At 37.4% G+C, this 15,438-nt stretch overlaps 1 protein-coding gene and 1 long non-coding RNA gene across 3 annotated transcripts in view; one reads left to right on the top strand and one right to left on the bottom strand.

Moving 5' to 3' along the window:
* The window catches only part of LOC105567244, a 1,330-nt gene extending 158 nt beyond the window's left edge, over positions 1–1,172 (top strand). The window contains exon 2 of the long non-coding RNA XR_001009338.1: positions 53–1,172. This is a non-coding gene — a long non-coding RNA (uncharacterized LOC105567244). The remainder of the gene's footprint in view (positions 1–52) is intronic.
* LOC105567245 (FK506-binding protein 2) overlaps positions 1–15,438 on the bottom strand; it is a 72,882-nt gene that overhangs the window by 10,743 nt on the left and 46,701 nt on the right. For both annotated transcript variants that reach the window (XM_012021957.1, XM_012021958.1), the window contains exon 2: positions 2,376–2,539. In XM_012021957.1, coding sequence (XP_011877347.1) covers positions 2,376–2,539 — 164 coding nt within the window. The remainder of the gene's footprint in view (positions 1–2,375; positions 2,540–15,438) is intronic.

Genomic DNA, 15,438 nt, shown 5'->3' with positions numbered 1-15,438 from the left:
GCGTTCGAGATTCGACTCAGAGCACACGGGCTCCCAGGCGTAGTCGTAGAACATTGCGTTCGAGAATAAATGCGTACACTGTGTATCAGAAATTGTGAACTGTACATGTGAGAGTATGAAGGACAATAAACTATTGTGAAGCGTAAACGCAGTGTGGACCTTAACCCGCTCACGCTGACAGAACAAGAGAAAGAAAAAATATTAATACTAATCCCGAATGTAGAGCGACTTTCTTAAAATATTCTGCAAACTAGAAAAATCGAGAAATAACTTATTCAAAAGTTTTAAACGTAAAAAAGAAAAGAAACTTAATGGGGTATATACACAGCAACTGTTTTACAATAGATTTTATATTATACAGGTATAGTTTTTTCTACCAAAATTCTATCAACATTTCAAATAATTAAAGTAACTGATGCAACGCAATATAAACAACTTGTGTCTGTAAAGTTTTTGATATTTAAAAGTACTAGCTGTAACAAAAGGACTATAAAATTTCACCGCCAAATTTATAATTAAACAAACCTAGAATGAATTATACAAACACACGCAGACATCTAGACATAGCCAAACGTAATAATAATGCATACAGAAATTCGATCAACAATAATGATGTCTATAGATATCCGAAATAACAATGACCAGCAAATTCGAGCGGGGAGGGGCTAACGAAGTGTTCGGCGCGGGAGAGAATGCATACGCGCGCCCGGCACGTCCAGCCATTAATTATGGATGGTCCCGTCGCGATTAAGCTGGCCCTAATGAAATATGGCGCTTAATTATTCACTACTTAAACGAGTGAAATTAATACGGCGAATAATAATGCGCCGCCCGGTGTAACAGCCACTGTCGCCGTGGAAATTGAACGTGAGAAATGGAGAGGGATGATGGGAATATTCCTATCCTCGCGCGCGCGCGCGTTTCCCTCTAGTCTTCTTTATCATCGTATTCTGTAAGGAAGGACATTTCGATGGCAATAATTCGCCAAATAGTTGAAAAACGCGTATGGTGGTTCGTGCCTGACATATATACGTAGCAGATATGAATCATGGCAAGTGTGATTGTAGATTATAGAATAATTGTATTGCTATTTATGTATCATAAATTTTTTCCCACTTTTTATGCAAACTAATTCTTTACGCATAAATAAATACATCATATTATATGGTCAATGTTTCTATATACATTAGTAAAAAATAATCGTACAGTGGTTTCTCCAATAGAATCGTAATTACAGATTCGCGAGGCTACCATAATTCAAATAAATCAAATAATGAAATAAATAATTCAAATAAATAAATTTGTTATTAATAAAATATTATATGCTCAATGTTCCTACATACATTAGCAAAAAAATAATCGTACAGTGGTTTCCAATGAAATCGTCATAATTACAAATTCGCGTGACTACCGTAATTCAACCAGTTGAAGTACGTATCGATTTTAAATGAACCCACGGAGAAATCACGTATTTTAAAAATAATTGAAAAATAAACAGAGAGGCTAGAGCATAACAGGCGATTTATTCGCGCGCGAGGACCCCGCGAAAGAGGCGAATCGTTCATCATTGTTGATCCCGCTGTTGCCGAAAGCCGTGCAACGATGTTCAATTTAATGGTTGATGCTTTATTGGATTTCCGTGCAATTGCATTTTTGACTTCGATTCTGCTACTAACGACTACCCTTGTATCGACCTATCCGGTATTGTTCATTGCCTCTTCCTCTACACCGACTCCACGCTAATCCTCGCACGCGCGTAAAAATGGTCCCACGTGCAATTTGAAAAATGCCCACGTCAGCGTGACGCCTTTTAATCGTGACGTACACTATTGCAGTCCAGTTGATTGTCGAATATACATTTATTGACGCATGTTTGGATTGGCAGAGGAGCTTGGAAAAATTTGCGAAGCACTGGCTCGCGAGTATAGAAGAGTAGCGAAATTACATATCTATTATTTCTTTGTTGATACTTTATCAATTTGTAGCAAATTTTCGAAAATATTTTATAAAATATTAATTGCTTGCTACTCCTTTACAAAACAATTTATCGCTCTAGAAACGTATTTGTACACGTATACCACTATCCTAACTATTCTAACCGTTTTTCGAAGGTGAGAATCACGAGAATCCCTATATGTAACAATATAAAAATCGTAGCATGTTATACGTAGAGAAAACATATATAGAAAGAAGATTTTATTAAGTACACACTCACGCACACATACGTACACAGGCATATAGTTTTGTATGTATAAATTTCTCAAAGAAAATATAATACATTACGTATGAATATCAAATTGTTAAGTCCGAAAGACGTTTGCTAAATAAATATTAAACATTAAGTAAAGAAAAATAACAAGAAGATGTCATCGTACCACCAGGAATTACATTTCCAGCACCCTTTGCGCCATATCCAAGCTCAGGCGGTATCGTCAGTCTTCTCCTCTCGCCTACACACATATCCAGGAGACCTTGATCCCAACCTTTAATAACTTGTCCTACACCAAGCTGAAAGGTGAACGGTTGATCTCTATCCAGGCTGCAACAAGAAGAGAGAACAAGTTCACGTAAAATTATATTATAAAACATCATATAAAAGTATTTCGCTGAATAGAAGGGTTTTTTCTATCTCATGATACAAGATTATATGAAGATATATTACTTATTAAATAATTGTGTGTGTGTACGTGTGTGTTCAGAAAAGCCTTCAAGACGTGTTACTTTTATTCATAATACTTTTTTCATTCGCAATCCATTATGCATTATATTACAATATTATAAAACATTTTGCGAAAATTAATTAATAATATAGAGTATGTGAAAAAATGTTCTGTGTATGTACAATAGAAATATTTCGCCTCTACGTATGTGTTTGGATATTATTATACCTACTTAAAAAAATATTATAGATTCTTTCTTTTTCAGGTACAACGAACTTTTTCACGTACAACGGAACGTGCTTAGTCTTTGCTCGCATTACATCTCGCCAACTACAGTAAACTTCCTCATTTCAAAGCGAGACACCAAAACGTTTGTTGTAACGAGTTTCGCGACGATTTATTCACGTCGAGAGTTAAAGGCGACACGGTGGCGTAAGGAGAGGAGCGACTAATTGGAAAACGCGCGGAACAATCAAGTCCTATTTCGCTGCACCGCGAACTTTCGCCAAGAATTCACTATTGTGCTAACGCCGAATGCAGTTCGCATGACTATGCTCGATATTTCTTGTTAAGTCTAAAGGGTTAGATCGTTACTGGAAATGTCAATTTGTCTGTTTGGAAAATGCAGAAAAAGAGAAAGAAGGAAGGAGGAACAATAAAAAGCGGGAGAGAGAGAGATATTCGGCGATTATTTCCAGTGTAAAAACCGACGATTTCCTATGTCAGGGAAATATTGCGGAAACTATTAAGGCAAGACCGCTGCGCGTCATTTCCTAGATCTCGTCCATCTCGACATGAGATCGACGCACATACAAGTTGAAAATAATTCGTGACAATGTGCAGCCAAATGCACGTGGAAAGTCCTGTGTACAAGTATAAATTTGCAAAATAATGTAAAAATGCAGTGGGATAACATTGGATTTGAGAATTGAAAATATGTACGTGAATAGATAAGTTTTCCCAGAGCAAACAAGAAGCGAAGAGGGAATACAAAGTTAGATAGTTAAGGGACTTCATACAGTGTGTAGAGAATGTACGCATATACATATAAAAGTATCTATCCCTCATATATATTTTTTTTATATAAGACATAATATTTTCACAACATACATATATATTTGTATACAATGAATTGTATTTTAGATTTTTCCAAAGTACATAAAGAAAACATACATAAAATGTAAAATACGTAAAGAAGTCCAGAAAGGATAGGATTCTTCATTATTTTCTGGTCTCTCATTTTCTCATTAGAGATAAATATATTTTTCATGGAATACTTTTACATATGGGAAATATGAAAATTATACATAGTTAAAAGAGATTTTCTGTCTACACACTTTTTAAATATAATCTTCGTCTACTTGTGCTTGTGGTGAAATAAGCTCATACTGCGTGGAGATTATATTGAAAAATAAAGGTATACAAAACATTCCTTTCATTCGTTATACGTAATATTCTCGCTTCGGGATAAACATGAAGAATGGAAGAAAGGCATTACATTTTCTGAATAAACTGCTGTAATGTAACTCTCTTCTTGCGGCTCCTTTTTGTGTTGTAAAATTATTCGAGAGGAAGAGTAACCATGCTTTTAAAAATATACGTAACGCAATCTTGTAGAAAGATAGCCCGTGTTCATAAAGAAAATTCATTTATATATATATTATGTATACAATATTATGCATTAATATTCATTGTTATTTTCATTATCATCGATTATCTCGAGTTACTGATGGAGATATTTAAGAACGATCCTTTCAATTCAGCCTTATTCTCGTACTTTTAAACTTTATTCCCGTATGGCTCAATTTCACTTTATCAAGATACACGTTAACTGCGAGTGGGAAAAGCGATATTGAGTATCGTGGGCGCAATATCATCGGGCCGATCATTTTTCCCGCCGTCCTGAGTGCAGATGATATAGTCAATTTCCAGCGTTATTGGTTTTTGGCTACCTTGCTACGAAGGCGAGTCTCCACCGTGAGGGCAGATTACTTTTTCAGTAACTCGTCATATTAATAAATAACGCGCTTTTCTGCGATGTTTATCGCTGTAATACGCACTTGTTATAATTGCATTAATAATATTTTATTAATATTTTCTTATTTGGTAACACATTTAGCAAATCCAGACTTATCATTTATCCCGTAGATTTAGATATGTGAAAAAACAAAGTTTATCTCACTCGATCTTATCCCGATCCTCTTATTAATATATTTCATACATATTTATACATGCACGGGAATACAATCATGACCAGTATTTTTATTCCACGTACTATCACATTGACTCTATCGAAAAATATTTTCTGGTTCTCCTATCCCGGATTTGCGATATCCCAGAACTGCACGATAGTTTTTCCAACGCGTACAAAAGCGATACCAGCCTGATGCATTATCGGCTTTCGGACGGTATATGACATTTTCAAGAGAACACATCAATATTTTATCGCAAGAATAGCCAATGTCATTTTTCTTGAAAAGACAATACTACGTACTTTTTTATTTTGACACTAATAATCCATTTTGACAAAGAGAGAGGGGGGGGGGAGATGTAAGTTCAAAATTACAATATGTATTCATCAAAAGTTAATTTTGATGAAAAAGAATGTATCTAAAATACATTCGCAAGTCTAAGTATTCTTAAATATAGCCTAAAATAAATAACATATTCTTAAAATTTTTTAATAAATACTTTTGAGATATTAATAAAACGGGATGCGAGTATCGTGGAACTTCTTAATTGTAAAACTTTAAAAATTACTAATTTTTATACAAACGTGTTAAACCTTATTTATCGCAAAATTATAGCTGCTAGTGAAAAAAATTTGAGACTGCACATTTTCTTACATACGGTAATATATTTAAGTACCTTTTAGATACTGGAGAGAATTTCAACGCAGGATCCATTCTTCAGCTTTCCTTTAAATCTCCGCAATTACGTCATCCGCAAAGCATAATGTGATACAAGCTATTTCCAGTTCATCAATAAATAATAACTGTATAATTATTTTACTGTTAATACGCCACTGATGCTTCCGTATCATTATACTAGAAATAGCATCAAATTTCATCATATACATACATTATTTATAGTCAACGAAGAAAGAAGTTACTTATAGTCACCAGTAATGATTAAGAATTAAAACAGGGAACTTGTAATAGTATTGTTACTTTTTTTTTATAAAAACATTTTGGCGATTTCTCGTTTCCTCGTTAGACGCTCGTTATGCAAAATTTTTATTTTTTGTTTCGACCAATTGAACTCATAGTCATGTAATACGAGATGTCTGCTAACGATTTGCAGTATTACTTGAAAAGGATCCAAAATAGGGTCGACACGTTGTATTTTGCTGAATAAAGGAATATGTCAGTTGGGTTGACTACAAGTGCCCTCTTTTAATTATATATAGTATTGAGCGCAACTGATTGTTAATATAACGATATATTGATGATAAAACGTTAAAATTGTATAGACCTGAAAATCAAACATAACTCTCAACCGGCAGAAATATTGCTTATTTAACCGAATCGAGGCGGTTTTCATTTCACAAGCAATTAAATTGAATGTTACGAATATTGACTCTATCCGAATGAGCCAAGGCAATTAAAAACATATTTGACAAAAATAAATGTTATTCTTTGATAAATAACCTTCAAGCATTTACGAGACATTTCTGGATAAAGAGGAATTTAATTATCCTTTTATAGCTTCACAATTTAATTTGTGGGAGGTTTAATTGTTTAATTGTGGAAGGTTAACTTTTCGCAGAAATATCTTTATAATCGAGAATATCTCTCTGTGTAAAAACTTTAGTATATTATTAAGTCATCAGAAAATCTTTATATTTAAACTCCTTGAAATGATATTAAGGCTGCAAATTTTATAAGTGAGGGAGATAATTTTTGACAATTCTCAATGCATCTCAATCTTGACATTTTCCACTTACCCCAATAAGATGTACCGTACCCAATAATATGTACCGTAATATGCACATCATCCCTGCATTAGTATAATTATTTTATTAACGGAGACTGTTGTACGACGATATAATATTTATGTCTCATCATTGACTGGAGAGGCTTTTATAACCACGTATTTTAGTATTAAACCGAGCGTTCGTATTTGTCAACATCCCACGATGGCTAGTAGCTATTTCTTGCATTTTACAAGATAATTCGGAGTGCATGCGAGATGTTGTTCGGTACGTTTCACGATGGCCCATTCGATAGAAAAGCTTCGAGATGTAAAAGGTTTCATGATTAATGTAATTGATCCATTCGCGTAGACAAAATAAATGGTTCGTGATACGAAAGCTTTCAGACCAATCCTTACGTATTAAATAGCCTTTATCCATATCGAGTTTTGAGTAAATTATTGAAAAACTAGAACTTTGATTATTTCTTGTTTTCTAGTATTTAGAATTTCTAGTGTGCATTTTTACTTCTTGCATTATTTACTTTCATCTTCGACTTTTCGAATACAGCCTGTCAAGTGCTCAACAAGTCGCTAAATAGACGCGATAGGCGGGACATTGACGTGCCAAGGAAATTACAAATTACGTGAGTACGGATTATATCAGAGATAAGGATGGAGAATATAAGAAAACCGAAAAAAGGCCGAGCACGTCTGAATTCCGGACGTACGGCGAATAGACGTTCTCGTGAAATGTCACGAGCGCGCAAAGAATAACGCTCGAGTGCAAAGAGGAGAGACAAAGAGATCAAGAAGAAGGAGCAAAACGCTGGGAGAAGAAGGCGAAACAATTGCTCTGGGACTTCTGGCCACTGAGAGATAAAAAATTTCGAAGGACTGAATCCCGTTGTCATCCTTCTTCCAACATCCTTGGGCACGCGCTTCGTGAACTTTTCCTGTGTTCTGCATCGCGGTACAATCTTTAAATATTCAAATGATACTCCTGCGGGAATCGCTTGTACATACGTTAATACGTATTACGTAAAATAGACATGTGAACTGTACCGAGAGTAACAATGTTAGAAAATGCGGTTAAATATAATCTAAAAATGATTATTTATTGTAACTGTCATAGTTACATCGCTACGTCGTTAGATCGCAGTTGCGTGCAAAGAGTGTAATACGTCTATTAATATTTTATTAAATATCACTTAATTGTCTATTAATATTTTGGTGCGAGAAATAATTAAATTGGATACCTAGGAGAACTGAAAGAAAAAGTGGAGATAAAAAAAAAGGCAGAGAGAACGAAGTAACAAAAGCGACGGCTGTGACAGAAATGGAAGACGGAATATTTTCTTCTGTCAGAAGCGAAAAGAAGAGGAAAAGACGAGGGCGCGAAAAACTAGTTAGCTTTTCTCCAATGGCATTTGCATGTACTTGTTCGCAGGTGGTGCGAGGCGTTCTCTGAAAACATAAATCGTGCTACACACGGAGGATACCAACACGGGTTGAAAGAGAAAGTGATACAGATAGAGAGAAAGGGGGAAAAGGCTAGAGGAAAGGGATAGGCCAGACCACAGAGAACCAGAGATAATGTATAGACGATATGGGACAAGACTGGCCGAAAAAGAAGGTAGAAGAAAAAAAGCCGGCGAAAAGAATCGCTATCAAAGAATATCGCTGTCCCCTCCACCCTCCCTGCCCGCGACGGTTCTCGTTAACATATCAAAGGGCCGCGGGGATATTTAAATTTATTCCTGCCTGGTAGCGCAGCACCTTTGCGCGGTTTTACGTATCGAGAGCACTATACAAGCGCAACGCGTGGCCACGTATTCACGGAAAACGGAAAGAGAGAGGATCCTCTTTGAGCCTTTCATAAGGTCCGCCCGGACGAAAGCTCGTGAAATCCATTCTTATCCCTGTCTCCGCGATTGCAAAGTGCTTCTCACCGATACCCGAGTTCGCCATTGTCCACCGAACTGATAGAGTGCGCGCGAAGAGGGCTTATTTTTTTAAGGCGGCAGCAAGAGTCCAGATTGTTCCTTGATATATGTCATTCCGTCCCCGGGGATGACACGTTCGCTTATACCATATTGTACTATAGTACATATATTTTTTCATATTACTATAATACTGTTCCCTATAATACTCTATAATATTATAGTATATTATTCTTTAATATCTTAATATATTCTAACATATTTAATATATTTTACATATTCAATACAGCATTGTATACCAAAAGTGCAGGTAATTTGATATAACATGTATTCACATATCTAAGTTGGATCTTTTTTTGACAAAAATGTAGTGCTACATAGTATCTCCACAAATTTTTTATGTTTAACGCTGGTTTAACTTCAGTAATCGAGTATCATATCACAGGTAACGCAAAACAGAAATATGATTGAGGAAGATTTTGTTATCTAATCTTATTCAGAGAGAGAGAGAGGGGGGGATGTGTATATATAAATAATAAAGAAATTTATAATAATAGAATTTTTGAGATTTACTCTTCTTGTGCATTTAAATAGGGAAACTACTGTAAAAGAACATACATCACAAAATAATGGCAGATAACGTTTGCATGAAGTATTACGTGTAAGATCTTATTTATGAGCTACTCACTGTTAGTTACATCATTTTTAGTGAGCACTTATGCGACTTGTCTAAAGTGTCGTCGTTATGTTGGAAGAAACGAGAGCAACAACGTAAAAATTCATTACACCATTAAGTGTCGACTGGCTGGGTCTTGGCCTGGATATCCGGAAGTGCTTCCGCCATCGTTTAAGCTTGTTCACACCGTAGAATACAATTTACAAAGGATCATTTTCATGTATATCAAGTTCTATTGAGCGGTGCTTTTCACTATTCCAAGCAAAATACTTCATCAAAAATTACATTAAGCCTGTGTTTTATTTGTGAAAAATGTTATATCGTTTTTTTATAAATAGTCTCTCTAAATGTAATTATAATCTTGTTACCATAAAATCTGACGTGTGTAAGCCACAAAAAAGAATATTACAGAATTTGAATGATTATAAGGAAAATTCTCATGCGAACTATTTGTATGACAGAAATAAAACAAAATTACAAAGTGAGAGGAAAGGTGTATTCTTAATTTTAACAATAATTTTATGAAAAATGTAGCATATATGTATAAATCCTAGAAGAGACCGTAAAATTCCTCTTTCTGTTGAGAACTATTTTTCACGATGAAAAAGTGGAACAAGATGAAACCGAAATTTGCATATTACACTTCGTCATAGCAGAGGATGGTAAGTAAAATATGCGCAACTTAATTAAGCTTTCAATAACAAAGCTAAAATAATTCGTTCTCGCGCACCTGCTACTCATCGCCTCTCTGTCTTTCATGGCACATTTAATTTATCATTCGATTTGGCTTCTAAAAAGACGTAGGAAATTGATTTATAAATTGTTTAGAGCCAATATGTCGTTGGTATTTTTAATTTTGCCCAAGACTAAAGGACGTTATATATTAAACCGTGCCTCGGTGCACTTAATACTTGTAACAGAAATATGTCTTTCTCGCGAATAACAGAATGCATTTTACATCCGCACAGGAATAATGCCCGGGTCCATTTATTACAAAGCGCGCATTTCTTTTACGTCCAGCGCCCGTACGTTGTAAACTTTTTATTGTACCGCCATCAATTTGAACCATTCGCGATATCGATCTATCTTGACGTGGGTACAATACAGATCGAGATAATCCACGTTGTCTGTCTTTCTCTATCTCTCTTTTCATTTCTGAAACGAAATCTTGCGTATCCATATTTTTCTTCGTTGTCATTTATCGTAGACATCTGCGATACTCATGTGTCTAAAATGATTCTTTTTCACTTTTACGTTAACTAAACGTGTTACATCATCAAAGAAATAACTAAAAGAGGTATTGGACTCTTACTAATATCGTAATTTATTCAACAGCAAGAAATAATAGAGCAAGGAATATTCAAAAAGATACAATTTCGAAATTTGTATAATCTTTATCTTCATCATATTTCAGTTATGTCTAAATATGTGCATATTATTCGTGTCTACGGTGAATACATGAAATTTTCTTCGGCAATAGATAATTAAAATGTTTTAAATTGGACGATAATATCCTGCTTGTGTGGTATTTATGAATAGCTATCACGAGTCCGAAGGATCAAGGACTGAAAAGTAGCAGATTTATTCGTCTTTTCACGTGGCTTCTGGTTGGTCCACGTAATGCAAGGGAATTTCGCATAAACAACCTGATAAAGCGCCGCCGTCGCGGCGCAATGTTAAATGCAGATTAGCCTCCGTGCTCAGGCGTAACGCGCGAAAAAGTGAAAACGTTGCTACGAGAGACGACGCCCGAGATCGGTCCCATCAAGGGCTCGTGGGATAAGTAAGAAGGGCCATTTTTCAGTGGCGGCGCCTTATCCGGGACACGGCGACACCGTGTAATACCGTGGTGGCGGCTTATATGCATTCATAAGATATTCATAAGACTCCCAGCGCCTCAATTCTCGCGGGTGACAAAGGGCGGCTCGACGACCGTCCCTGGCCCTCGAGGATAAAGGATCAGAAAGAGGTGCACGGCCGGCAGGGACGATCCTCCGCTTTTGCGTTCCACGTCCCGCGCGCTTCCTTAAAACGGCCCGAAGTTCCGCGAACTGCGTCACAGGAAATTACTATGAACTTTCGCACAGATTGAAAAAGTTTTTCGAAAAGCGTGCTGATTGTTAAGACGCGACGCTCACGTTTCTTACCCGCGTGGCGCGTTGGCGTGGCCGGCCGGGAAAACCGCCTCGTTTGAACTTTTATCGCGAACTCGCCGCGAACCACCCCCTTATTTTCGCCGTTCGCGCCCCCGCGTAACGAGGAAGTTACATCGAATTAAGTGACGTCTTCCGCGAGCCACCAATAAAGTTTTATACTTATTAGAAGATTTTTTGCTCTGGGAGTTTACTTTGTACGCCGAGTGATCCTCATCTCGGTTCTCGCCATAATTTTTTCTGTTTATAATTGGTTTATTTTTCCCGTTTTCGTTAAGGAGTGTCTTCGGAGCCGTCATACGACAACGGCGTCTCTCGAGATGGCGTAAAATTGTCTTACCGGTTGAGACGTCTTGTTGCAAAGTTTTCTTTCCCGAAGTTATTATCGCGCCCATAGTATCTCATACAATGTAAAAGTCGTATAGCGGGTTAAGATTTGCGGTATTATTCGAAGTTAATCTTCTTATTATGCTATTATACTTCCAGCTCTTCTTCCACTTTATGCTTCTTAGCAGCTTATAAAATGGGAGAAAATTCTGCAAAAGCTTAAGCTTTTATAGTCTACTGTGTAACTGCAAAGTAATAAGTTTGACACCTTTTCCTATTTACAGTTATATAAAAAATTATACTGAATAACATTTCATACCTAATCTCGCATTTCAAAATTATCTGCTTAATCTAAACGTATAAAATAAAAACGATTATGTATCATTTTCCATTTTTCTACCTCTTGATTGCTTCTCGTCCTTTCTCAACTTGTACAATTACTACTTTCTTGCGGAAAGAGAATAATCCCCGTGAATAATATTCAGATGTTTTAAAAAATCATTACGTCTTTCCCTAACACTTCCTTCAAATAATTTTCACCGATAAAAATGTGCGTACTTTGGTCACAAATCGCGACCGTAAAGGCGCGCTTTAGAAGGAATATTAACGGGTTAAATAGGAGGCGTGTCCTCTTAACGCTCTAGTCGGTGCACCTGCAGTAGGTGCCGGGGACGATGTCGTACCTCGCTGTAAATTCCGCGTGCTCGCCTGGCGGGGTGGCTTAATGCAGATTTAGGTGGGTTCGTAGGACGCGCATGCGGGCTCTCACATAGACTTAGACTAATTAATTTATAGACTGCGCCCTTATCTGTTGCTGGCGCCTACTACAGCCACCGCTGCCGGGTAGCGGGCGTCAGCGAGTTGCCCTAAGTGCGCCGGCAGGGAAACCAGCTACCATAGATCCGTGGCGATAACGCGTTCTTCCCTCCTCGCCCACCACGGTCTCCTACGCTCCAGACTTCGGCTGGAAGTTAGACGAGAGGAGAGCCGACTCGCGAGTCTGGGAATCGCAAATGACTTCCGTGTGGTCGGTCCAGTTTGAGCAGCCATCTCGTCTCTACTTGAGATCGCAGGCAGCCCGTGTGGGTGTTCGCGCTATGAGCGAAAATTGCCCTTTCTTCAAGCAAAGCTCATACGAACAACTGCGAATGTACCGTGGAATATCAACGCGCATTGACGCAAGATGTACTACTTATTGTTTAAAATAACACCTCGTCAAACTTCATTATATACTCAAGAAGTAATCTTTGAGAGCAAACTATTTTTTTCCTCCTATCGCCCTAAAGCCCGTATCGGACTACGAATTGAGATTGAGGTTAAATTGATATTTGACCAATCGGAGTAAAGTTTACCAATCTCAAGTTTCGTGGCCTGTGACTCTAATTGGTCAAATTTCAATCTAATCTCAATCCGTAGTCTGATACGGGCCTCACCCTAATAGTACATGTCTGATAATATTTGGAGGATATTGAAAAGCGTAAGATATTACAAAGTATATTAGGATATCCTTAGTACGTGCTATAAATTACAGCAGTACAAATTATTCGAGGGATACCGTTGTTGTTGGACATGTATCCGTCTCTCCCAATTATCCGTTCAATTTAAAAAGTGTCAATTTCATCGAAATATCAGTGGCAGTACGCCGTAAACAAAGTAACACCAAATGGTTTTTTATTTTAAACGAAATATTATGACAAATGGAACGATATCCGTTTATTGATATAACAGATTTTTTTTATTGATACGTGAAGTAGTTATCGTGCGTCACGAAATAAATGGTATCTTCTCCATGCTCGCGTTATGGAATTTCTGCAGGCTCCGACGCGCCGGTCGAATCTCGATTGTCAGTAAAAAAAAAATATATATCATTTGTCGATTTGGGACGCATCGGCGCGTCATCGCGCAAGAATGCTGACGCCTGTCGTCGACGATGTGTCGCGAAGCGTAGGCGGTGGAGCTCGTTAGATCAGTCGAGCACCCTGTGAACGCTGTTAATTGCATCGCGCCGGTGCACGCACCGATTTAGTTTATCGCTCAGCTTGCCTAGCGCGGCTAGAGACGAGGCTGCGAAAGCGAGGCGACGCGCAATGACACGTGCGTCAATGTTGTATGAGTGCGAAACTGTGTACATGGTAGGAAGCAATCAAATTTCCCCGGGAAATCTTTGTGGCGAGACGCGGTAGAATAGAATTGTGGATAAACTGAGTATTCAGGCTGGCGGTCACGAGAGCTTTTATACGTCGCAGGAAATGCATTATAGCCAGCGACGAAAAGTCGACAGACGGTCACTGATGGAAATTGGCTTTTTAATTGGCAATGTGTGTCCGGATGTTTTTCATGGAATTTGGTCCATCTCGTAGGTTTGCACAGGGACAGAGAGAAGCCGATAGGTTGAAGTGGAACACGTGAAATTTTTCAACGATTCGAGCGTGAATGTCTCGCGCACGAAGTACAACTTTACACCGAGAATTTATCTAATTGTAAGCATATGTGTTTACTGTAAAATATATTTTTACTGATTGTTACAAAGTACTTTAAAATACACGGGTGTATTAATCTGAATTTAAGACAATTTTTATAATATTTACGACAGCAATTACGCCACCGCAACGATTCCATATGACCCTACGGCGACTTATAGCGTTTAGAAAAAAATCATCTCTCGGTATCTATTATGTAATCATATATTCTTGCGATGAAAGTGAATTCGAGTACAGACTTGAGATCAACGCAACTGGATTTAAGTGTCAGTTGGTGGTGATCGTGGCCTCGAAAATAGGATGCAGACAGGCCGTGGCGTCACGGTAAAGGCAACAGTAGATAGCACTGCATATTTCATGCTGCACAGTACGTAACGTGATGCACGCCCCGCATGGGAAATCCTAACGGGGCCGCATGTCCGAGTTCCACGTCGCGCAAACTGGAGTAAAGCTCGTCCATGGAAAACGGTGTCACGGAACCGAGACAAATTCATTTCGTCGTGCGTTGGCACCCTACGTTCATCCATTTTCTTCTGCGTCAGAGTGACACGGCGGATCCCGTTATATTTTAATCGTTTAAGCCGCAATTTACCAGAAATACCAGATCTGCATAAATAACACCTGAATATAATTTTATACAGCCCGGCGAAAATTTAAGATTTATGTGCCACGTGAATCTTATTATTGCACTAAATGTCTGCGCTAATTTATAAACCAAGACGCACATTATAATCTTAATCTAGCATTAATAAAAAAAACAATATTAATATCATTATTCGTCTACGTAAAGCAAAATTAACTTATTAAAAACTACGAAGTCGTTAGAAGACCATTAAATTACTACACAAATTATCTGAAACGCAAACTTTTTAAAAGCAACGGTAAAATCAATCTGGCAAAATGTGTAATGCGATATTAAAGATTTCCAATCTCATATTCTCATAATCCTTCGCTGCCGCGGAACCACAGAGCTCGCTATTGTCAAATTGACTGGAACGCTTTTGTGATTTTCCGCGTATTTTCACTTAATATCCTTTAATTTTCGCCAGTCTAATTAGCACAGCTCTTTTCGGACAGAGTTCTTGTAGAAATAAAAAATTAAGGTAACCCAATTCTACTTCGTTGAATTCAATTCAAGACGATAATATTTCTTCATTATTATTTTGCATTTCTTACTATTCCCATATTACAAGTTTAACAGCTATCGAATGCTCAAGAAATTATTAAAATGTATATCACATCTGTGTTGAAACTTTTTTCTAACTGGAGTCACTTGAGACTCTTTCA

The sequence above is a fragment of the Vollenhovia emeryi genome, unplaced genomic scaffold (genome assembly GCF_000949405.1).
Source record: "Vollenhovia emeryi isolate VEMERY1.0 unplaced genomic scaffold, V.emery_V1.0 DF939139.1, whole genome shotgun sequence".
NCBI classification, from domain to species: domain Eukaryota; kingdom Metazoa; phylum Arthropoda; class Insecta; order Hymenoptera; family Formicidae; genus Vollenhovia; species Vollenhovia emeryi.
Note: the sequence above shows the minus strand (reverse complement) of the source record. Positions and strands in the feature narration are given on the sequence as shown.